At 41.8% G+C, this 25,314-nt stretch overlaps 1 protein-coding gene across 1 annotated transcript in view; it reads left to right on the top strand.

Annotated features, from left to right (window-relative positions):
• The window catches only part of GATA5 (GATA binding protein 5), a 40,483-nt gene extending 25,546 nt beyond the window's left edge, over positions 1-14,937 (top strand). The window contains exons 5-8 of the mRNA XM_069952150.1: positions 12,172-12,297; positions 12,388-12,469; positions 13,778-13,893; positions 14,094-14,937. Of these exons, the coding sequence (XP_069808251.1) occupies positions 12,172-12,297; positions 12,388-12,469; positions 13,778-13,893; positions 14,094-14,243 (474 nt within the window). The 3' untranslated portion in view covers positions 14,244-14,937. The remainder of the gene's footprint in view (positions 1-12,171; positions 12,298-12,387; positions 12,470-13,777; positions 13,894-14,093) is intronic.
• Positions 14,938-25,314: the final 10,377 nt, after the last annotated feature.

The raw sequence follows: 25,314 nt of genomic DNA, 5'->3' as shown, positions 1-25,314 counted from the left end.
TCATCATACTACTACCTCATTCATCTGTAATTAAAACAAAAAAAAGCTATACGCACCTGTATGGTTCCTCTAGTCCCCAGCGACTCCTCAAAATCGGGACAGTCACGGTTTTGTTTGCAGCTATGATGATGGAAATAGATGTAGATAACTATACTCACTGTATGACAGGTCCACGCACTATACAGTACCATACACTACCATACACTATATAGAAGAGAGAAGGTCCTGGTCTCCAGAGCTGACAATTTAATATAATACTATATACACAATAATGCATCCACCTACAATCTACACGTACATTACAAGGAGATCCTTTGGAGGTAACTCCTGCAGTGTTTGGTTTCTGTTCGCACCCTCCTTAGCAGCTTTTAAATTCCAGATGGGGAAGCCGTCCGCAATAGACCTTTTATAGTACAGTTGCTTTAGATTAACACCATGAAGTCAGATTCTCTGCGAGGTGCTAGATGCGAGATCTCCATAGAGCTTGATGTGTGAGGCTGAAGGGTTATAGGGGGCCCCCGCTTAGGAGGTAGCTGCACGGTCAGTCGTCTTCTCTCCAGAATATTACTGCCATTAATATCAGCTTCTGGAGAATCCATCACATGATGCCTGTACACGCTGCGACTGTAAGGACTTACACAGCCGAGACTCCGGGATAGACACAGAAAAATCTAAGAGGGTTACGTTTATGATTCTGCCATAAAGGGGTTATCCAGTATTAGAAAAAGCACAGTTAATTTGTTTACAGCTCCACTCTGTCCTCAGGTTGTGTGTGGTATTGCAATTCAGCCCCTCTTCACACATATGTATGGGGAAGTATAGGGTTGTAGCAATGATACTGTCCAGTTTCTGTATTCCACCCAGTTCTCTCAGTCGGGATCCTGACTTCGTGTTTTTTTGCCATGGAAATCGGTGCAGTTTCTGTGGTTAAAAAACAACAACAAAACACGACTATTATCTGTGTGAACAAGCCCTAAGACTGGAAACACATAGGTCTCCATAGGAGCCGTACGCCCAAAATAGTAGGACCATTGGCAACGTTCTTTCATTCATTGGAGCAGTGATAATGGTGGAATTGTATACACACCCTTACACTTTCCCTATAAACTGGCTATATGCTGGATCTCACAAAATCTTGAATTTAAAAGGGTTGTAACAGGATTAAAAGTTATCAACTATTCAGAAGATAGCTGATAAGTGTCTGATCAGTATATGTTCGACCATTGGAACCCCCACTGTTTACAAGTACCTATGGAGAGGTGATAAATTTTAACCTTGGGATGACCCCTTTAAGTTGTATGTACATCACATTCTCTATGGCCTATGTTTGTCTATGTGAATAGTGAACCATCAAATGTTACACATGTTGCATTTGTACTATTGCATAGTTTACGTGTTTTTTTTGACCATGTGCTTATCGCCTCCCTTCTTCCAAGCCGATGTTGAAATGGTGAAGGTTGAGGTATATGTTTTCATTACCCTTTTAAAAAAATGTTATTAAAGCATTTAATAAAGGAAAAATTGTGAAAAAAAAATCCCAAAGATATAAAATGAAAACAATCTGTATTGCACAATAGTTAAATACTTGTAAGCTTTTTGTCTTTTTTTGTTGCTATTGTTGTTTGCTGTGCCGTGCCCATTGTCAGGTTAGATAGGGGTCATGTGGGAGACTCAGGACAAATTATGGTACAAATCTGTCTCAGCTTTTTGCCCATAAATTACCAAAAAGAGATGAATGTGATATAATATAATCCTGGGCCTGTATGTAGAATAGATACAGCAATGATGCATTTCAGATTGTAAGGATGTAATGATACATGTGAGTTATAATGCAGCGGATGCCTCCAGCACTGCATGAGTTAAGTACAATAACATACAGGGTAATACAGGGTAAGAGGAAATGGAGCATGTACTACATCAGCGAACATTGCCGTCTCCTCAATGTATACAGCCATCAACAAGCATGAAGAGGCCTTAATAAAAGGGTAATATATGGCACTTGTCTGATGTGGAGAGAATCGCATAGCATAGGTTTTATATATATATATATATATATATATATATATATATATATATATATATATATATATATATAAAATTTACCTACAGGATGAACGGTCTATGGCCAAGCCCCAATCACTCACAGCTATTTGCGTTTTACATTATAAATTGCCATTGTATGAAGTGAACTGGGAGTCCTCTTATAAATACCAGTACCTGATGGCTGTGGTGGCTTTAATCTGTGCTTTCCAACTCAAGCTGTTGTGAAACTACAAAGCCCAGCATGACTTGGAAGCCTTTGGCTGTCAGGGCATGCTGGGAGTTGTAGTTTGGAGCAGGTGTTTTGGATTTTGACGCGCAGCACTAGTTTTGCAGTCCAAGATTCAGAGCCAACTGTGACCTATAGAAAGCTTTAAAGGGAGCCTCCGACCTGCAGGATTCATCTTATAGCTAAGCAGATTGGTCTATAGCTTTATGGGAAGGTAGAACTAGAAATGTACTGATGCCTTCAGATAAAACTCTCTCTCTATTCCAACAGGATCCCTATAATTTTATTTAGTAGACTTTGAGCTGAAAGCTGAGAGGTTGGGCTGGCAGATTTACTTTAAGGCTATGGTCTCACAGGCTCTTTTTTATATGCAAAATTTATGGTGCATTTACACAGGCAGATTTATCTGACAGATTTTTTAAGCCAAAGCCAGGAACAGACCATAAACAGGGAATGGGTCATAAAGGATAGACTGAGATTTCTGCTCTTTTCAAATCCATCCCTGACTTTGGCTTCCAAAATCTGTCAGATAAATCTGCCTGTGTAAACACACCATTTGAGTCTATTTACACAGAAAGATTATTTGACAGATTATCTGCCAAAGATTTGAAGCCAAAGCCAGGAACAGACTATAAACAGAGATGAGGTCATAAAGGAAAGCCTGAGATTTTTCCTCTTTTCAAATCCATTTCTGGCTTTGGCTTCAAATATTTGCCAGATAATCTGTCAGATAATCTTTATGTTTAAACGGACCCTTACTTTCTTTTATAATGACGGCCATTATTAAAGGGGTAGTTCATTAAAAAAATTCTTTCAAATGAACTGATGCCAGAAAGTGTCAGAGATTTGTAATTTACTTCTATTGAAAAAACTCTTTCAGTAAAGTCAGAAAAGGTCTTCTAGTACTTATCAGCTGCTGTATGTACTGCAAGAAGTGGTGTATTATTTCCAGTCTGACACAGTGCTCTCTGCTGCCACCTCTGCCAATGTCCATTTTTGTTGTAAATGGAAAGACATGGCAGTTCCACCCTTCTTTTTGTATGGCATTCATCAAATGCTGTAAATAATAAATGACAATCTATTTATTCATATGTGGTGCCCAACCACTGTGATGATGTTATGTCGGTGGTTGGGATATAGCTCAGCCAGTGATGGTATAGTCGCCAGTGACGCCAGTGCTAGTTCAGCAGACAGGATGAGTGTTACACCTGCTTTTATGTTATGGCTGGCTATATTGTTTCCCAATGGCTGGTGACCTGCCGGGTTGTGATGGGTCCCTTGGGCTCTTGTCACAGTGGTCCGGAGTGGGAAGATGACCCAGCCAGACTGTCTGTACTGCCACCCACAGAAAGGGAAGAATAACCCAAGGAAGGTGTAGCCGGTGTGTGTAGGTGCTGGTGTAATGATCATTGAGTCCCAGTAGAATAAATAAAGGAGTTTTACTGATAGTCTCTGATAATACAGGATAAATTGGTAATGGATAACTTCTATGATATAGACTTGACCTCACTGAATCTGTGCTGGGAGATACTTGAAGTGCTGAGGTAGAGTAGCAGTGGAGGTGTAGCTTAGCGTTGAGGTGAGTAGAGGAGTTTAGAGAGTTTGTCGGTAGAGCCCCAACCCAAAGTAGTAATGTGCTCTGCTGGAACTTGAGAGAAGAGTACTGAAGAGAAGAAGACTTGAGAAGAGTACACTTGTGCCCGTCTTTCGACCTTATTGTCACTAAACCACCTAATGGCCTGCAGTGTCGTGGTACCCATCCTACAAGGGTTGGGCGAAGCTAAGTGTCCGAGGGTGTCCTGTTTTCACCTGCACTGCGGGATAGAGTACATAGACCTTGGTTACGGTTGCTTTGCTCTATCCGGGTCAGTTCCTCTGTCCTAGGATACCGCCCTGCAATAAAAAGGTTCTTGGCATGGGCTGGGGTGATCTCCAACGTTTCCTCCTTTAGTGGCCTAACACTGCATAGTATCTGTACTTAAAAGACAAGTGCCATGAAAACCTTTTTCCCAGTAATTGAAGCATATTACAAAGTTATATAACTCTGTAATATTGTCATGATTGTGCCTGAAAAGGCATCAGTGCCACCCTCTGCTGCAAAGTTTCGACCTCTGCGCCAAAGACTGCGCTTTTGGCCATGATCCGTTCCTTGTTTTACTGTGTTTTCTGCTTATGTCTTCTGTGTTCCGGTCCATGTTTTCTTAGTTCTCCCTGCACCTTCCTTGCTGTGGTCTGTTCACTAATTGTGTCTGCTGTGTTGTGATGGATAGGTCTCCTCACCTCTGGTTTTCTGTGATTCTCTTGTGTGTTTCTCCTGCTCAGCCTATCTGCTTGGAGTCCGGGACTTCTGATCCCTTATACCTGTGCCTCTCCCTTCACTCAGTGCTCTTGATAGTGTTGTTCAGCTTGTCTGTCAGCTAGATCCTGCCTTTCCTCAGTTTGTCTGTATTCCTAGTTCCTGATCCCTTTGCTTGTTTCTTGCCTTTGTCTTTTGGTTCAGTGTTCCTTGCCTTGTCCTCTAGTTACCTGGTTATTGTCTCTGGTTTCTGTTTCACCGTGTACCTTGTTTACTGTCTGTTATTGCGTTTAGTTCCTTGTACCTTTTCCTTGTATCTCCGTTCCATGTTTATTAGTGTTTCTGACCTGGATTTCGTGACCTTGACTTTGCTTGTGGATTCTGACTCTGTACTTCTGCTGCCCGTTTGTTGCCAACCTTGCCCGCCGACTATTCTTTATTGTGTTAGTTTGTCTCATCTTGTTTTGTGTTTGCACTTACTGCAGCGTAGGGAACGCCGCCCAGTTGCGGACGGTCGTTTAGGGCCTGCTTTGCAAGCAGGTAGGGACAGCGTGGGGGGTCTTAGCCATAGGGCCCACTTGTCATGTGTCTTTGTTCCCGGGGGCCCTGACAAATATGCTTCAATCACCTATCTGCCTCCCTCCCCTGTCTTTTCCCCCCTCCACCCCCCACCAGGAAGTGTCCTAACTCACACAGACCTAATGACTGTCGTCACCGTCACCAGGCAGCTCCTTCTTGTGAGGATGAGTCATCAGCAGGAGGACTGCTCTAGGTCCTTTTACAGCAGCCTCCCCTCCCCAGTCCAAGTGATGGCTTGCAGTTGTTCAGCCAATGGGAGCTGAGCAAGCTGAGTCACCTGACAGGGTAGGGGAGGAGGGGGGGCTGCTGTAACAGGAGAAGGAGCTGAGAGAAGAGCTTGGTGACAGTGATGACAGTAAATAGGTCTGTGTGAGTTAGGACACTTCCTGGTGGGGGGTGGAGGGGGGAAAAGACAGGGAAGGGAGGCAGATAGGTGATTGAAGCACATTACAGAGTTATATAACTTTGTAATGTGCTTCAATTACTGGGAAAAAGTTTTTCAATGCACTTGTCCTTTAAAGCTTGTAGAAAGAAAGTCTCTGTGTTCTCCTTGCACGTGTGTCTGTCCACTGCCACAGCTGGTCTGTCCGAGACAGGGAACCTGGCAGAGCCAGGCCCTGGCTAAATTCAGCAGGGATGTCTGGTCACACTTACTCTCCCCAAGTCACTACTTCCTACAGGGTGTGCAAGAGTCAGTAAATAGTGGAGAAGAGAGTGTGCAAAGAAAGGAGAATAGACATAGGTAGAAGGGAAAGAGTATCCTCTATTGGTTTACAGAATCACATAACAAAAACAGTAACCCTATAGTGACTTACAGCTGTGCAACATATACATACAAAGTTATAAACACTGACATCTGGTGGTGAAACTCACATACAACCTCATCACCACCTTACTTTGGAGTAAAAAGCTTTTGCAACAGGTGTCAGACAAGAAACACCCGTGGTGGGACACCACACACATTCAACATATCTATAACAATACCCACTTTATATATTACGTTTATTTTTATTAGGCTACTTTTGCACTGTTAAATTCTAAGTTCACACAAAATATATATTCATTAAACAGCGGCCATTGTTGCAGGTTTGAAACAATGGCCGTTGTTTAATGACAGCAGCCAATCAATTTCATTACTATGGGATCCCGGCCAGAATGTCTACACACTGTATACATTCCAGACAGGATTCCATGCAGCCACACAAAAAACTGACATGTCAATTTTGTGCGGCCGCTTTTCATTGAAAAGCAGCCGCACAAAATTGACTGTGCAGACAATGTAAAGTGCGGCTCTGGGTGCACTTTACATTGTCAGCTATGGTTAATTGGAATGTGGGCACACCCGAATGTGCCCACATTCTAATTCAAAAGAAATTAAGTTAATCTGGCTGGCACTGCAGTACCGGCTGGGGGGGAACTTCACAGACAGCGGCCATTCTGTGACGGCCGCTGTCTTACAGCGTGTTAACTCGGCCTAAAAAAGAAACTTTCTGTTTTTGTTTTGGCACCTTCTAGTGGATAAGTTTTAATTCCTTCTTTTTGGGAAGATGGATGAATAAAATACAGCTATTCTGTCCCAAGCATCTCATGCTTTTATAGTAATATGATCTTTTACATTGCTCTTCCCACCATCAAACCTTGTGTCTGATCTTCCCCCTTACCCAGCTTACTGGATCCTTCCTACAATGAATTATCCATACATTGGTACATGTGTGATCCCAGCTGCAGACAGTGTACATTGAGTCGGGGGTTGCAGCAATGCTTCCTATAGCTGTATCCAGCCATCTCATCATCCTATTAGGAATAAAGCCTTTGGAGTTTCGGCCCCCGCTGCTCGTCTTCTATATCTATGACATTTGAGATCTCTTCATAGGAAATGATTTTTTACTTTGGAAATGTTTTTGGCAATCAAACGTATTAATGTAAATCAATTCCAAGTGGAGAATAATAATATCTCAGATGAGATCTTCACATGATCCGGCCTGACTAATGGCCCTATACCGTGCATGGAGACCAATGACCTTCCAGCTACTTTATAGGGGAGGGGATATAATCGGAAGGTCATTCGCAGAGGGTTCTTGGACATTGAGTTATGTTTTCAGTACACAATTCATTTATAGCTGTATATTTATGTCCAGGCTTCGGGGATCCTGCCCTCCCCATGCTGGATAGGAAATATAATTTGCCATACATACCACTAGGCTATTGTTAAAGAAGATATGTGAATACTAAAAGTCTAGCTGCTGGGGCCCCACTGACCATGAGAATGGTGGTCCCTTGTCCTTCCATGTGAATGAAGCAGCAGTGCACATGCTCGGCCACCTCTCCATTAACTCTCTTTGTTCCCACTAAACCAGGCACTGTACTTGGCTATGCTCAGAAGTCCCATAGAAAATAAATAGAGATGTAGCTGAGTTTGTGTGCTGCTGCTTTATTCACTATGGGAACAAGAGATTGTCGTTCTTGTGATTGGTGGTGGTCCCAGTATTTGGACGCCCATCGTTTAGGTAGTAAGTTCACAGTATAGGTGATAAATTGTGGCATAACACCTTTAAACATAAAAGTAAACATATCCCTAAGCAGAAGTGGAAATCAGATGAACCTGTCAATTCTGGCAGGACTTATCAGGGACAGATCTGGCTCAGTCCACTGTGGCTACACATGGTTAGGGCAGGCTACCCTTAGGCCTTATTCACACGTTCAATGACTTTCAAGATCCGTAGATGAAGTCCGCAATCTGCCTCTCTGATCTGTGAAAAAACATCCGTAATTGCATCCCTTTTTGCATCAGTGTCCGTGTTTTTAACAGATCTGTTTCAAGTTTTTAAAATTATACTGATTACATCACATCCGTGTTTTTTCATTGGGGAATCCGTAATTTTGTCTGAGTTGACATGTCCTATATTTTTACAGAACGGATTGCAGATCCATGAAAAAAATGGAATGTGTGAGTAACTCAATAGGAAGCAATGGGCTATAATGTTGTCTATGATCACGGACAACTTCACAGGACGTGTGACTAAGGCCTTAAGATAAAAAAAAAAAGTAAAACAAAACTGACAGTATAAGTCAACGTGGAGGAGATTGGTCATAGATCCCTGAAAATCAGAGTCAGTCAGTGTCACCAAGGCCTAAGGATCTGTTCAGATTTGCAATATGAGCGCTTCCATCAGCCATCCAGTGGTTTTGTTGCCATTGAATAGTACAGTCTATAGAGGTATTCTAGTTTTTTTTTTTTTTTTTTTTAAATACTGGATTCTTTTATTGCTCCAATCTGTCACATGAATGAAAGCAAGTAGTAATAATGGATACCTGGCAGTGCCATTATAAAGGTGGCCATACACCTTCAAGAACTGTCAGTGAACATTTTGTCCGACCACTATCTCTCCCATCCTCCCAGGAAAGTTTGACCAAGCATTTCAGTGTTCTCTATGAGAAGCTGAGGGTTGAGCTGCAGCCAGGCTCCTCTGGCTGCGGCTTATCTCTGAGAACAATGAGGTTGGGCAGTGATATTCCATGACCACTGACCCCTATATCCAACAACAACTTCTGTTGGTGGAAGGTCAGGAAAGCTCCATTCACTCTGCTTACGCCTGACCCTGCTGTGAGCACTGGGTTTGGCCGCCAAAAACGCATTGTATTGGATCTGTCTTTCCGCCCATGTATTTAGACCCTTTTACATGGATTGTTAATTGGGGTGAACCGATATTTGTATGGATGCTCAATCCCGATAATCAGCCTGTGTAAAAGAGCCTGAAATCAGCCAATGAATGAGAAGACAGACATTCATCGGCTAATATAATAAAATCATTGCTAATGGCTCTACGTTTCCCTGTGCGATCACTTGATCATTCAAACAGCCAGACAACTCTAGTCATCTAAGGGCTCTGTAATAAAGTCCTGATCACAGGGATCGGTGCTCATTATCTGGAGCCCATTGATCTGTGTAAAAGGGCTCTTATGGAGGTTCTCCAATTTGGACAGTGTCTTTGACATGATCCTCAACGATCACCTGTAATCTGTGGGGAAACCTGGCAGTAAAGGTGCCCATACGCCTTACCCTAAAGTCAGCAGAACCTGTTAGCTGAGTTTTTGCCGCCTGGCCCTATTGTTCTGGGAGATATAAGCTGGCGTCAGAGCAGTCTGGCTGTTGCTTACTCCTCCCTTTCCCTTAAAGATTTGGCTGTGCCACATATTCATGTGTATGGGGAAGCCAGGAGGGAAAACTGTCAACCAAATGAGTGTTCTGCCAACAGTTATTGAACATGTATAGCCACCTATAGTCTGTGATTTCCCTGCACCACCACCACATTGTCTATTCATATCGAAAGGCTTTCTGTGTAATGCAGGACAAGATCCTGAACAGATGAAAAATTCCCTAGCAGACTAGGTTTGACGTCCATCTTTTTGGGGCCAAATAACATTTGTTATTTTGAAGCCATGGACGTTATTTGGCCTCAAAATGATTGACGTCCAAAAAGACGGAGGTCAAACAGCCAATAAAAGATAGTGTGTGAAACTAGCCATAGAGTGTAATGTGCTTCATAGACTGACCAACGTCTTTAGCAGAGACCACGGTACCGACACAAGTAGAGATGGCCACAAGTGCGTAATTTTTTTCCGGCAGATGATAAAACTTTTATTTCCCCATACATACACATATAATTACCCCCCCAAAGCCGGAGATAAAACAGTAAAGCGAGCGAGCCTCCTCCATTTGATGTAACATTGCGCCGTTCACTTCTATATAAATAAACCGCACAGTTCAAAGTTTGAGACGGAGGTTCTTCCAGACAAGGTCAGAACGTTGCCAGGGAAATGTGACCAGCCCCATTTGCTTAAAGTAAACTGAGAGGAAATTAGGAGTAAAATATCGTTCTTCTCCTGTCCTTGACAAGCCCCTGGGCCTTGCAATCGTCCATCACTAGCGCTCAAGATTTAGGATTTAGGGAGGAACATTTTCAGAGACAATATTTTTGGAAGCAGCTAATGGAGACTCTGCCTTTCTCTGCCTGTCTCCAGCTCTGGAGCTGCCAGCAAATGATGACTTAACCCTTCGTAGGGCAGGGAAGTATTGCAGACCTTTTAAGATAAAGAAAAGAAATAAACATCATTACATTATCCATTACCTAGCTGCGGAGCCGTGCACCATGAGGTCTATAACACACCCACCCAGAGGGATATTAAAATCACTTGTAGTTGTAGGAAGAATCTATAGCAGAAATTTCTAAACTTTTTTTTTATTAACATTAACAAATTTGAGAAAAAAAATGAAAAACATAACTAACCTCTAACCTCAACCCTAATTGAAAAACACAGCATAAATCACATGTTATCCTTACATAACCTTTCTGCACCAGGTCACCTACTGTTGATAATACAATGGAAATGTCCCTTTAACATGTCTGTAAACAATATATGCAAACCCATTGTATTCTGATTACTGAACATAGCAAAAATATAGAGACAAGTGACGCTGCAGATCACTTTTGTAAGATACTTCTTCTCTTTTGTAAACATTATAATACATACCTCAGCTGCTGCAGAACCTCATATTACACATCTCAGCTGCCTCAGAACATTATAATGCACACCTCAGCTGCTGCAGAACATTGCAATACACACCTCAGCTGCTGCAGAACATTATAATACACACCTCAGCTGCTGCAAAGCATCATAATACACACCTCAGCTGCTGCAGAACATTATAACACACACCTCAGCTGCTGCAAAGCATCATAATACACACCTCAGCTGCTGCAGAACATTATAACACACACCTCAGCTGCTGCAAAGCATCATAATACACAACTCAGCTGCTGCAAAGCATCATAATACACACCTCAGCTGCTGCAAAGCATCATAATACACACCTCACCTGCCGCAGTACATTATAATACACACCTCTGCTGCAGGACATCATAACATAAACCTCAGCTGCTATAAAAGCATTAAAGCATAAAAGCCAAGGTGAACACTTCAGACCATATTATGATGAGACTATCAATAAGTCCAAATGGCTACAGTATTAGATTCCAACCAACATTGAAAGTGGAACTATCAGCAGGTTAGACGAATCTAACCTGCTGATAGCCCCCTATAGCGCTGGGATGCTGAGGAGGAAGGTCCCGTGCTGTTGGTCCCGTGATGGTCCCGTGCTGTTAGTTGGTGTAATCTTCGGCCATGGGCACTGTTAGGAGCACCTTCCTCCTCAGCATCCCGGGCGCTATAGGGGGCTATCAGCAGCTTTGGTTCGTCTAACCTGCTGATAGTTCCCCTTTAATGTCTATAGAACAATGTTAACTCATTAGATCTTATTATAAGGTGTCATGAAATCTTATTATTCTCCATCCCCAAGGTCAATACAATTCAGTCATATAGTCTTCTATGTGTTGCTCTAATTTCTCTTGCATTTGGCAAAAGGAACAAAGATCTCATAGTTAATGTACTAGCATCGCCCCATTGTTTAGGGTCACAATGTTTCTTAGTGTTGCCATAGCAAAATCACATAGAAAAATTAGGTGTTAGAGTGTTACAGGAACGTTACGGGGATTTTTCTTTCTCTTTTTTCCCTTCCCACCATCATTTTTTCCAGTTTCTCATGGAGAAACGAAATCGTCTGATGGACAAGTACATTAAGTTCTAATGGTTTATTTCTCTGTGATCTCTGAGGAAGCCAAAAACAATCTACTTTGACTTGCTCTTACTGACCGCTGTGTGTTTACAGAGCAATTATAAGTTAGAATTTTTCAGGTCCACACATTTCATAGTATTTTATAGCGAGGAAAAGGCTTGAAAAGTGACAACTATTTTTCTGAAATCAGAGTTGTCACTTTCCTTCCCCCACTCATATAAAATGCATTACACAGCAGAGGGCAGTAATGAGTGGAGGAAATTTTTGATTTTGAAATCTGTGTTTCACCTTGATCCTAGCTAAAACAACAACAACAAAACAACATAAAAAACAACAATCAGCAGACTAGCCATATAGTTTTATCCTGACCCGCTTTCTTCTTTCTCATTACAGTCTTCCTCCAGACGTGCTGGACTTTGCTGTACAAATTGCCACACAACCACTACAACGTTATGGAGGCGAAACTCAGAGGGAGAACCTGTGTGTAATGCGTGTGGCCTGTACATGAAGCTACATGGGGTAAGCACAGAGTAAGGACCACTGTTTGAAATATTTAGTTACATGACAACACAAAGTATAACTAGGACCCGCTCTTCTGTCCCTGTCTAGGTCCCTCGTCCATTAGCCATGAAGAAGGAAAGTATTCAGACTCGAAAGAGGAAACCCAAAAATATTAAAGGGAAAACAACAGGTAATAAAAGACTAAGCGACTTCTAGATAGGGAGGAATTTCATAGACCCCATGGGGGAGATTTATAAAACAAGGTGTAACTTGAAACTGGCTCAGTTGCCCCTAGCAACCAATCAGATTCCACCTTTCATTCCTCACAGATTCTTTGGAAAATGAAAGGTGGAATCTGATTGGTTACTAGGGGCGACTGGGCCAGTTTCACTTTACACCATGTTTGATAAATTTCCCAATATCATCTATAAATTAAGGCTATTGATATAGGTGTGTTCTTTACAGATATAGGTATGTCCTTTAAATATAGATATAAGCATGCCATATATATTATACAGGCTTCTAATGATATGGGAATATTCTATACAAATATAGGTATGTTCTTTATAATTACTGTATATAGATATAAGTGTGCCTATAGATCTATACCACTAAAGCCCCTATTACACAGGGCGACATTGAGGAGCAAACGAGCGCTGTCAGTGCTCACTTGCTCCTTTCTTCCCTGCTTGCTGCCGCCGCTATTACACGTGTAGACAGCGAGAAGGTGAGTGCGGGAAGGGCGGCGGGGAGCTGCTATGGGCTGAGTGATCGCTAGCTCATCCGGGCAGCCCATAGCGGATAGCAGCGGTCTGCTGCCACCGCTCCTGTTCCGCGGGGGGACGGCAGCAGATCGTTGCTACATATATATATATATATATATATATATATATATATATATATATATATATATATTTGCTATATATATTTCAACATGTTGAAAGACAAACGACTACAACAATCAGCCGACATCGTTCATGTCGGCTGATCGTCGTGTTCTATTACACAAGACGATTATCGGCCGTAACAGTATCGCGTAATAGGGCCTTAAGACTTCTATTGATATGGACATGTTCTTTATAGACATATTTCGATATAGACAGGTATACACACCTCAGATTGATATAGACAGGTATACACACCTCAGATTGATATAGACAGGAATACACACCTCAGATTGATATAGACAGGAATACACACCTCAGATTGAGTTCAGACAATGTTGTCACTCCATCCATCCAATGAATCCAACTCGACTTGAGAAGAAAAGCCCATCCAGGTCACATGCACATATGGCCTAGCTTAGTGTGTATGAGGATATTCAGAGAGACCGCCGTCAGATGAATAACTATCTAAAATGTGTGGCTAACATAAGAGACAGGAAAAGTGATAGATTCTTTAAATTGTCTTCTAACATTGCATTTATTGTTGCCTTCATCTTTCTTAACATTTATCACAATTCACATCAGTAGTCGTATCATGGTGGCATCTTTTCCAGGGCTGAACACTTCAACCAACAACTCTCCATCATCAGTTACAACAGACACCACTCCGGTATTAAAAACAGAGCCATCCCTATCTACACAGTATCCAGGACAGTCAATAGGTTCTCAGGTAAGATGGGATGAGAGTCATTAATATAGCTATATAATATACCCTAGATTTAATGTGATAACCAATGGTAGTCTGTCTGTAGGATGGAACTTATTGGGCATCTTACATGACTTCAGATTGGTTTTCCAGTTACTTGTTGGGCTGGAGGTCTTCCAGTCTGGGAATCATCAGTCTCATGTATTTTTCTGTTTCATTTATAGGGTCAAAGCCAAGCAGATGAAATCGTAGCCGGGTCTTACGAGCTAAAATATATTTCAGATGAGTATCACTTTAGTCCAACGCTGAACCCACAGTCTGGACTCGGTGTTCCTCTCCATCAGGACTCATGTTGCGCGCTGCCTCGTGCCTAAAATTGTGAACTTTCCTGGAACACTTAGAGCCTGATGTCTATGCTCACTCTAGTGAGCGGATATGTGCAGAGAGGGGGCTTCTCCTCACAATGCTCAAAGGGACAAAGAACAAGACTGGCACTTTTTGTAGTTAGAGACTATAAGGTCGAATACAGTGTGCTTAACCTCAGGAGAAGAAGACCCCATATCCTCAAAGAGGTTGTAGCATCTCGCACAAGAAGCAAAAGGTGGTGAGACAAGGTCCAGGTGACAATCGTGGACTACTTACATTGATTTGCATTCTCTGGAAAGCCTTGAAATGGAATCAGGGCTTCAATGGGATTTGTTTCCTAACCAAAATCCTCGATGCCATTGATAATCAAAAGAATGTCCAAACTTCAGTCTGTACTGGAGACTACTAACTGCGATGCGTGACCAACCTGGAGAATAAAAAGCATAAAAGAAAAAAAACTCAAAAACATTTCCCTTCAAAACAAAGACAATTGAAGAATTGCCAAATATTGATTCCTTCCTTTCTATTACCTTAAGTGCAATTAGTTCCACTTGTGAATAAAGCGTGATAATGTGGCACAACCAGATGATGAATACCAGTGGCACCATTCCCAGTGCACCTTTTTCATGTAAATTATTCTATTTTTTTCAGCTTTCAGATTTATCATAAGAACCAATTTGATAAATTGCTCATTTCAGGCAACGTTCTTTTTGTAACGTCTTTTTTTATTCAGTGGTAAAGTGTCCAAAGCGGGTCATACGGTACAGATGGCTGAACACTTGTCTGGCCAACAGCTATCTCTCCTGATACTCATGCACGCTCAGCAAATCTGAATAGAGAGAGGGATAAAGTAGCTGTAGCTGCCATAGATCTCTAGTGGCAGCTTATTTCTTCTAGAACAGAAGTATTGAGGTAGTTGAAATCTGACATGGCCAATCCTTCTCTTTCCTGACATTTGCCATTGAGAGAGATAGGGTAAATCCACAATACACATTTGATGGATGGCAGAAATGGGAACAATAGGGTTATGTTACCTAATGTGACACAGTACAGCTGCAGAGTGAGGCAGAGTGACACAGAAGCTGCTGAACCCTTTAGTGCTGTGGATTCACAGCTTACCTGCTCAGCACAGCTCTGTAATGTTCTTCATGCTGCTGGTGCTTCTTAGGGTTTGCAATAAAGGTTTAGGAAATCAGGACCTTCTGCATATATGTACATCTTTGTAGCTAGTCTCCCATTTTTGAGGGTGTTTCCTAAAGATATAGAGTGCAGAATTTTTACTTGTTTGTGCCGTGTATAGAGACATCATAGCAGTCTCCTGCGTCTGGGGATGTGCTATAGAGATAGAGAGAAGCAGGATCCCCTCTTCTATGTGTGCAGTGTATGGAGACATCATAACTGCTAGCCTCCGGCTTCTAAGGATGTGCTATAAAGATTTAGGGGATCAGGATCCCCCTTCTTAGTGTGCAGTGTATGGAGACATCATAGCAGCTAGCCTCCTGCTTGTGTGGGTGTGTTATTAAGATATATGGTGGCAGGATCTCCTCTTCTGTGTGTTTGCAGTGTATGAAGACATTATAGCAGCTAGTGTCCTGCTTTTGAGGATGTGCTATAGAGATATAAGGTGCAGGTCTCTCTTCTGTGTGTGCAATGTATGGAGGCATCATAGCAGCTAGCCTCCTCCTTCTGTGGGTGTGTGGTAAAGATGGGGCAGGATCCCCCCTTCTGTGTGTGTGCAGTATATGGAGACATCATAGCTGCTTCAGAGGATGTGCTATAGAGATATAGGGGAGCAGGATCCCTTTTCTGTGTGTGCAGTGTATGGAGACATCATAGCAGCTCATCTCCTGCTTCTGAGGATGTGCTATAGAGATATAGAGGAGCAGGGTCTCTTCTACTTTGTGTGTGCAGTGTATGAAGACATCATAGCAGCTATAGTCTCCTGCTTCTGAGGGTGTGTTATATAGGGGAGCATCATCCCTCTTCTGTGTGTGCAGTGTATGAAGACATCATAGCAGCTATAGTCTCCTGCTTCTGAGGGTGTGTTATATAGGGGAGCATCATCCCTCTTCTGTGTGTGCAGTGTATGAAGACATCATAGCAGCTAGCCTCCTACTTCTGTGGGTGTGTTATAGATATATAGTGGTACAGAATTCCCACTTATGTGTGTGCAGTGTATGAAGACATACACATGTAATAGGACCCAATTAAGACCCGATCAGTACTGTAAACGAGTGACAATCTGCTAGATCGGTGCTGATTTACTGGGCAGATTACACGGCCCAATAATCATTTAGCAAGGGCTGCACAAACGTTGTTAGCAATGTCCGTGCAGCCCTTGCCCAGATAGTTAATACTTTACCTGTCTGCGCTCCTGGTCTTCTCCTGTGCTCTGTATGCGTCCCGACACCATGCGCTGTAGCTTCAGAGCCGCTTACAGGCCGCTCAGCCAATCACTGGACACGGCGGTCCCAGCCAGTGATTGGCTGAATGGCCTGTCAGCTCAAACAGGCTGCTCTGAAGCTACAAGTATCACCTGTTTGGGCAATCGTAAGCATTGTTATAGCGATGCATGGTTGGCAACCAGTTGTTTTAGGTCTGGACCTGAAAAAACTATCAGACGACGATCGTTTCAGCGGCTGATCACTGTCTCTATTACACGGAGCGATTGCCGATTTGGCCGATTATCACTCCATGAAATAGGGCCCTAACTCAGGGAAAACTGAACATTTCAGAGACAGTCTGCTGTGGAGAAGATGCCATATATTAGTTATATAACGTCAAGAAAAAAATAGAATTGCTCCTTATGTCTACATGTGAGAGCTTATTCTGCCATTTATGCCACCCTAGATAATGTTATTCTAAAAAGCAAGTTGGTGTATACATAGGGCGATACAGAAGACCACTGTTACAATGTCCTGGCTGGAGAAGTTACTCTTTACATATATATTATATACCATCATACAAGCCATTCCTGTCCTGTCCCTGACCACTTGCTGTAGACTTTTGCCTTTTTACTGTCTTCAGTTATCTCCCATCTCCAGCAATTTCTGCCACAGATAAAAGTCGGCTCCACACTTTCACTAAAAGAGATCTTCAAAAGGACGACTACGGTTCCTTATCCGTTTTATTAACTGTGTAAGAAAGAAAACAAGGTCCTTCGTTCTCAGCCTTTGTTTGACCTCTGCACTAGAGAAATAGCTGGTTCTGTTCTCGAGACAGAAGATGTAATACACATGGAAAGGTGGATTTCACATAAAATTTATACGTTCGCTCTCACTCCGCAGGATAAATCACGCTGAATTAAGGTTACAAGTCCATGGAAATTAATGGCCTTCTTTTCTCCTTTGGCTCGGTAGCAGGCTCGCTCAGATTTTTTTTTAAGGTCACTATAAAATAAAGTGCGGCCGTATATTTGCTATGACACAATGGCTTCTCCCGGTTTGGACCTTATTTGGTTTATTTGACATAAATGATTGCAGTAGATTTATACAGGTACGGACCTCACTGTTACATTATAAAGAGGTTGAATACCAATAAAATGCATTTATAATTTACTTATAGTTTATGAATCAGGTATAAAGCCTCCTGCTCTGTACTGAGAAGGGGCAACAACTCCAAAATAAATTCTAAAAATGGGTAACTCCTCCTTCTGGGTTGTGTCTGGCTTGGCTTAATAAATCCCCAGTCATGTTCTAAAGGTCCCCATATACTATATACTATCATAGGCCAAACCTTCTGCTAGCAGCAAGTTCGGCTGACAGTATGGGGGCCTCCCGAGTCTCCACAGTAAGATCTGTGGAGATAGGAGTGGGATGTGACAGATTTTCACTGTCCAACCCCTTTGTTCTTGAAGGGATATGTCGGTGCCAGAGCTAGTGTGGCTTACCCAGAGTCTAGTGGTAGCTTACCCACGCCTTCCCATAGGCCATACCAAGCATTCATGTGCATGGGGCTGGCCAAAAATTATTGAAGTTGTGTGGGCACCTTAAAGCTTCTTTTAGGAGTCTAACAAGAACTTCCACCAAAGGCTGGCATCAGAGAGCTGTTTTGCCTATACTGTACTTCTTTCCAGAAATCCCAGAAGACCACTGAATTGCCGATCATTTTCAGCACGTCTTTATGGTACCCTCATAATAGAGAGAATTACGCCTTGGAACCCAATACCAGCCATGGTAACCTTAACTTAGTATCCTCTATACTAACTGTGCATTTTGGAGGTTGCTTATTTTGGCATAATGCTTTTTGGGGTTGCTAATTTTTGCATAGTACCCTTAGGAGGTTGCTTATTTTTGCATAGTACCCTTAGGAGGTTGCTTATTTTTGCATAGTACCCTTAGGAGGTTGCTTATTTTTGCATGGTACCCTTAGGAGGTTGCTTATTTTTGCATAGTACCCTTAGGAGTTTGCTTATTTTTGCATAGTACTTTTAGGAGGTTGCTTATTTTTGCATGGTACCCTTAGGAGGTTGCTTATTTTTGCATAGTACCCTTAGGAGGTTGCTTATTTTTGCATAGTACTTTTAGGAGGTTGCTTATTTTTGCATAGTACTTTTAGGAGGTTGCTTATTTTTTCATAGTACTTTTAGGAGGTTGCTTATTTTTTCATAGTACTTTTAGGAGGTTGCTTATTTTTGCATGGTACTTTTAGGAGGTTGCTTATTTTTGCATAGTACCCTTAGGAGGTTGCTTATTTTTGCATAGTACCCTTAGGAGGTTGCTTATTTTTGCATAGTACTTTTAGGAGGTTGCTTATTTTTGCATAGTACTTTTAGGAGGTTGCTTATTTTTTCATAGTACTTTTAGGAGGTTGCTTATTTTTGCATAGTACCCTTAGGAGGTTGCTTATTTTTGCATAGTACTTTTAGGAGGTTGCTTATTTTTGCATAGTACCCTTAGGAGGTTGCTTATTTTTGCATAGTACCCCTAGGAGGTTGCTTATTTTTGCATAGTACCCTTAGGAGGTTGCTTATTTTTGCATGGTACCCTTAGGAGGTTGCTTATTTTTTCATAGTACTTTTAGGAGGTTGCTTATTTTTTCATAGTACTTTTAGGAGGTTGCTTATTTTTTCATAGTACTTTTAGGAGGTTGCTTATTTTTGCTTAGTACACTTTGGAGGTTTCTTATTTTGCATAGTGCATGTTTTGGGGCTGCTCATTTTTCCATATTACATTTTGGGGGTTGCTTATTATTGCATAGTGTAAGTTGGGGGATTTCTCTTTTTTTTGCATAGAATATTTAGGGGGTTTCTTTTTTTCATAGTACATTTTGGGGGTTTTCATTTTTGCATAGGGCACTTTGGGGGTTGCCTATTAATTTTTTGCATACTACTTTTTAGGGTTGCTTAATTTTGCATAGTACATTTTGGGGTGGCTTATTTTTGCAAAGTACATTTTGGGGGTTGCCTATTTTTTTTTAGCATTGTACATTCTGGGGGTGGCTTATTTTTGCAAAATACATTTTGCCTATTTTTTTTTAGCATAGGACATTTTGGGGGTTGCCTATTTTGGCATAGTACATTTTGGGGGTGTCTTACTTTTTCTTAGTACATTTTAAGAGGTTGCAAATTTTTAGCAACCCCCCTCCTTCCCCATGCTAACTTTTTTTCCCACCCTATCCCTTGTACAGCACTGATTACAAAATACTGTACAATGAGGACTGTGTTTTTAGACGACCACAAGAGACAAGAGATTAGACATGATCACACAGATAAGCATTAAAGGCCCATGCACAGTGTACAGACAGCAGCCACTGCAGTCCCTGGCCTGGCCTGTGCTACTGTGTGCCCTGGGCCGGTGTCAGCGCTGTCTTTCCTGTTATACAGCTGTTTTTTATGAAATCAATTGCAGCTGCACAAAGGTCTCCTCCCCTGGCGGCTTTTACAACTTAAAGACAACGCGTCAGCTTTTATTTCTGTTCCACAAGAAAATTGCTTCACTCCTTATTAAGCGATTCCTTTGGTCTCTGAATACAGTCTGCAGTGCAGTGGGCCGGGCCGCTGTCCCCTTATTAATGGGGACATGAAAGGGCGGCTTACACAAGCAAGCACTACTCGGATTGTACTCAGTGTTTGTAGAGAGCTGAACTTTACACTTTAACTGTCAGGTACAGGGGAAGGTCACCAGGTGAAATGGAGGGGAAGAATTAACCCCATGATACCCACAGAGGTTAAATATAGTTTCCTGCACTGGAGCCTTGGTCACAGATTGTGGGTGTTCAGGAGAAGAATAGTGCAACATGCCTGTCAAAAAGACCATGATGGACAACTTTGTAGTCAAGGGAGTTCATCTGGCGCCCATGACGATGGATCCTAATTTGCATCATTATAGTTGTTCTGCTCCTATAATGCAACAAAAAAATTGATATGAACCAAGCCTTATCCACATCTCCAGCCATATGTCAACTTTCTAAATGCATATGCCTGATCAACACAGTCAGCCCCCATCTACCCTATTCTCTGGTTGACAAGCATAGGGCATGCTCATGCAGTTGCAGTTGGTCCGCCAAGCCAATGGCATCTACCTGTGTATGCCTAGCGCTGGGACAGGCCTGACCATGGCAACTGGGCAGAATTTTCAAATGTAATTTGCTGCAGCACTCTTATCTTTATGTTATCATCACTTATGCTTTATATATACAAAAGAGTATGACTCACGTTTTGTCGTTTTCACTTATTTCTTTCTTTCATATCTTCACATGGTATATTCACATAAGGTAACTGGACATAATTCATACATAATGCAAATGAGCCAGAAATTGGGTAGTTCATACTAAATGGGTAATTCCAAGAGTACAATTTGCCACTTTTCCATAGGATAGGCTTAATGGACCCCCCACCAATCACTGGAATAGGGGTCTCATTTGAATAGCACAGTGGTTGACCATGTGCACTGTAGCTCTATTCACTCTCTATGGAACTGATGGAGGTAAAGCCATGTACAACTTTCATTTTGGGCTATACAATATACACTACCGTTCAAAAGTTTCGGGTCACCCAAACAATTTTGTGTTTTCCATGAAAAGTCACACTTATTCACCACCATACATTGTGAAATGAATAGAAAAGACATTGACAAGGTTAGAAATAATGATTTGTAGTTGAAATAACATTGTTTTTACATCACACTTTGCTTTCGTCAAAGAATCCACCTTTTGCAGCAATTCCAGCATTGCACACCTTTGGCATTCTAGCTATTAATCTGTTGAGGTAAGCTGGAGAAATTGCACCCCACGCTTCTAAAAGCAGCTCCCACAAGTTGGATTGGTTGGATGGGCACTTGTGGCGTACCATATGGTCAAGCTGCTCCCACAACAGCTCAATGGGGTTCAGATCTGGTGACTGCGCTGGCCCCTCCATTACCTATGATAGAATACCAGCTGCCTGCTTCTGCTGTAAATAGTTCTTGCACAATTTGGAGGTGTGTTTAGGGTCATTGTCCTGTTGTAGGATGAAATTGGCTCCAATCAAGCGCTGTCCACTGGGTATGGCATGGCGGTGCAGAGTGATAGCCTTCCTTATTCAGAATCCCTTTTACCCTGTACAAATCTCCCACCTTACCAGCACCAAAGCAACCCCAGACCATCACATTACCTCCACCATGCTTAACAGATGGTGTCAGGCATTCTTCCAGCATCTTTTCATTTGTTCTGCATCTCACAAACGTTCTTTGTGATCCAAACACCTCAAACTTGGATTCATCTGTCCACAACACTTTTTTCCAGTCTTCCTCTGACCAATGTCTGTGTTCTTTTGCCCATCTTAATCTTTTTCTTTTATTGGCCAGTCTCAGATATGGCTTTTTCTTTGCCACTCTGCCCTGAAGCCCAACATCCCGCAGCCGCCTCTTCATTGTAGATGTTGAAACTGGTGTTTTGCGGGTACTATTTAATGAAGATGCCAGTTGGGGACCTGTGAGGCGTCGGTTTCTCAAACTAGAGACTCTAATGTGCCTATCTTCTTGCTTAGTTGTGCAACGCGGCCTCCCACTTCTTTTTCTACTCTGGTTAGAGCCTGTTTGTGCTGTCCTCTGAAGGGAGTAGTACACACCGTTGTAGGAAATCTTCAATTTCTTAGCAATTTCTCGCATGGAATAGCCTTCATTTCTAAGAACAAGAATAGACTGTCAAGTTTCAGATGAAAGTTCTCTTTTTCTGGCCATTTTGAGCGTTTAATTGACCCCACAAATGTGATGCTCAAGAAACACAATCTGCTCAAAGGAAGGTCAGTTTTGTAGCTTCTGTAACGAGCTAGACTGTTTTCAGATGTGTAAACATGATTGCACAAGGGTTTTCTAATCATCAATTAGCCTTCTGAGCCAATGAGCCAACACATTGTACCATTAGAACACTGGAGTGATAGTTGCTGGAAATGGGCCTCTATACACCTATGTAGATATTGCACCAAAAACCAGACATTTGCAGCTAGAATAGTCATTTACCACATTAGCAATGTATAGAGTGTATTTGTTTAAAGTTAGGACTAGTTTAAAGTTATCTTCATTGAAAAGTACAGTGCTTTGAAATATTGAAATATAAACCAGTCACATGTATCTACCTTGCAGGGTGTGTAGCCAGGTAAAGACTGACAATAGTTTTATCTCTTCTGCTCATATAAATATACAGTATATGTAGCCTTCTTTACACTCACAGCATTGGACAGCCAAGTAACTGAAGGGCTCAGCTATAACAAATTCTTTGCTGCTCCACCCATCTTGCGTCAGGGTGACAGTGGTTCAATATTTAATAGAAGGAAAATACCTTTGTAATGTCTCAGGTTTTTTATTAAAACTTGTCTTTATTTCGCAATCAGACATAGTGGACTATTTATAGGAAAATAATGTAAAGTTGGAAACTTTCTTTTAAAATTCTCAATTTCTACAGTATGCTTCATAATTCCAAGTCAAATGAGGTGCGGAGCTGGGGTGATGCCTAGACAAGTTCTTCTTCATGTTCGTGATGGGGGACACTCACACAAACAAAAGAGGTAACTGCGGCCAATTATGTAAACTGTATGGAGTCCTCCTGACTCCTCTGATGGACATGGTAAATTTCAGTGCCCAATCCTATGGTTTTCCAGAATATAAGGGGTGTTCTTTCCCATTCACAGCACAAGCATGTATGTGTAATTGGGTAAAACAGCTGTTGGCCAGTACCAAAGGTTTTGGGGCACCTTAAGTTAATAAAGGAACCCCTGAATGTACAGTGATGGATATCAACATTGGAAGTTGTGAGTCAACCTCCTGGATTGTGGTATAAAATGGGTGCTAGTCCACAAGGGCACTCACTGAGCTCAGGCAGATCAGTAAAAAAATCCAATGGAGTACTCACTCAAGAGTCTCCATTGAAACATTGCCCCCTATAAAATTTGAATATGCAAAAAAGGGGTCTGTGGAGCCTCAGTTGCGAGTCTCACACAAGAATAGCCAGATATCTCTCCAGAGAAGGAAGCCTGTTGCCATGGGGTGCCTCCCAGTGGGGAGATCACCAAACCACCCTGATAGGTAGCCCCTTTAGTCCTACTTGGTTGCGAGTATTGGGACACAAATAGGAAAATACCAAGGTGGCACCTTTTAAATCAAAGTCTAACTCACTTGCGAGTATTGCAACATCCAGAAATGTTGGGTGTCCCCATCGAGAATAAAGGGAGCACTGGGGCACTCTATTTATTCCAGGGACTATGTGTTGGGATTGGTGAGGGTCAGAGCAGTCAGATTCCCTCTGATCTGTTTGTTATCCCCTGTCTTGTGGATGGGAAACAGCTTATTGAGGTAGGAATAACTTTTTAACCCTTTAACGCAAATTCAACGCTTTGCACAACCCTACCTATATTTAAGTGAATGAGTTAAACTGTAACCGCACAGTTTCACTCTAAGGGCCCTATTACACGGGACGATTATCATGCGAAAAATCGTTACATCATTCGAATTTAAATGATAATCGTTCTGTGTAATTGCAGGCAATGATCAAAAAATCGTTTGTATGTCGTTAATCGTTGATTTAGATCTGAACCTAAAACTATTGTTAATCGTTCGCTAATCGTTCACTGTAATTCCACGTTCGTTCGCTCAAGTTCCGCATTTTTTCACTAATCGCTCAGTGTAATAGCACATTGCCCATTGTTTTCCTGAGATAAGGAATAAACGGTCGCAATAATGCCATAACGATCGTATCTAATGACCATTGTTCTGTGTAATATGGTGAACGATTTCAGGTTAACGATAAACACTCTTGTTTATGATCGTTTATCGTTAATCGTTAAAAATCGCTCTGTGTAATAGGACCCTAACTGTAGGTAGCAACTGGTGAAAGGTTCCTGTAACTGATTGTTGTCCCTTTCCCCTGTTGCTGTACCTGTTTTCTCTCCTGGTAATGTAAATGATTGTCCCATTACTGTACCTGATTGTCACCCCTGTTAAAGTACAGGAAATTTGAAATATTTGCTGCTAAGCTTCTAACTCCTATAACATCCCAAAAAGTAACAGGATTTTTACCAACAAATGGCAAAAGAGGCAAAAGACAATTTTAGAGTTTTTCGCCAAAAAAAGGGTGAAAACCTTATGTATGATAAATCAACAGCATGTTAGAAGCCCTTAGTGCTGTTATGGAGACCTCACATATGAATGGCTGAATATATAGGTTCCTCTTAACCTTCCTAGTGGGAGAAGGTCATCCTAGTGAGGGGTCCAGCCACCCAATATAAAAGCTGTAGGCAAACACCTTAGCCCCAAAGATCCGCAGTATCCAGAGAGGATCAAACCCACACATGACAGCTTCATAAACAGACACATTTCTGCTAGAGGAGGCTTATTGAAAAATGACTCTCTATCAAAACGTCACTGGTTCTGCATTGCAGTCTACTCATTGCTGTGCTGTCTCTGGGCTGCAGCTCTCTGCAAGGACATTGGAAGGATGGGAAGATTATGGCAGAATCTGCACAATTTATACAGTATATATATATATATATATATATATATATATACACACACACACACACACATACTGTGTGTATACTGTAACATTAACAACCGCTAACAGGTGAAGTGAATAACATTGATTATCACACTTAAGCTCCTATTACAC

This window comes from Dendropsophus ebraccatus, chromosome 14 (genome assembly GCF_027789765.1).
Source record: "Dendropsophus ebraccatus isolate aDenEbr1 chromosome 14, aDenEbr1.pat, whole genome shotgun sequence".
NCBI classification, from domain to species: domain Eukaryota; kingdom Metazoa; phylum Chordata; class Amphibia; order Anura; family Hylidae; genus Dendropsophus; species Dendropsophus ebraccatus.
This window is presented reverse-complemented; position numbering and strand designations above follow the sequence as displayed.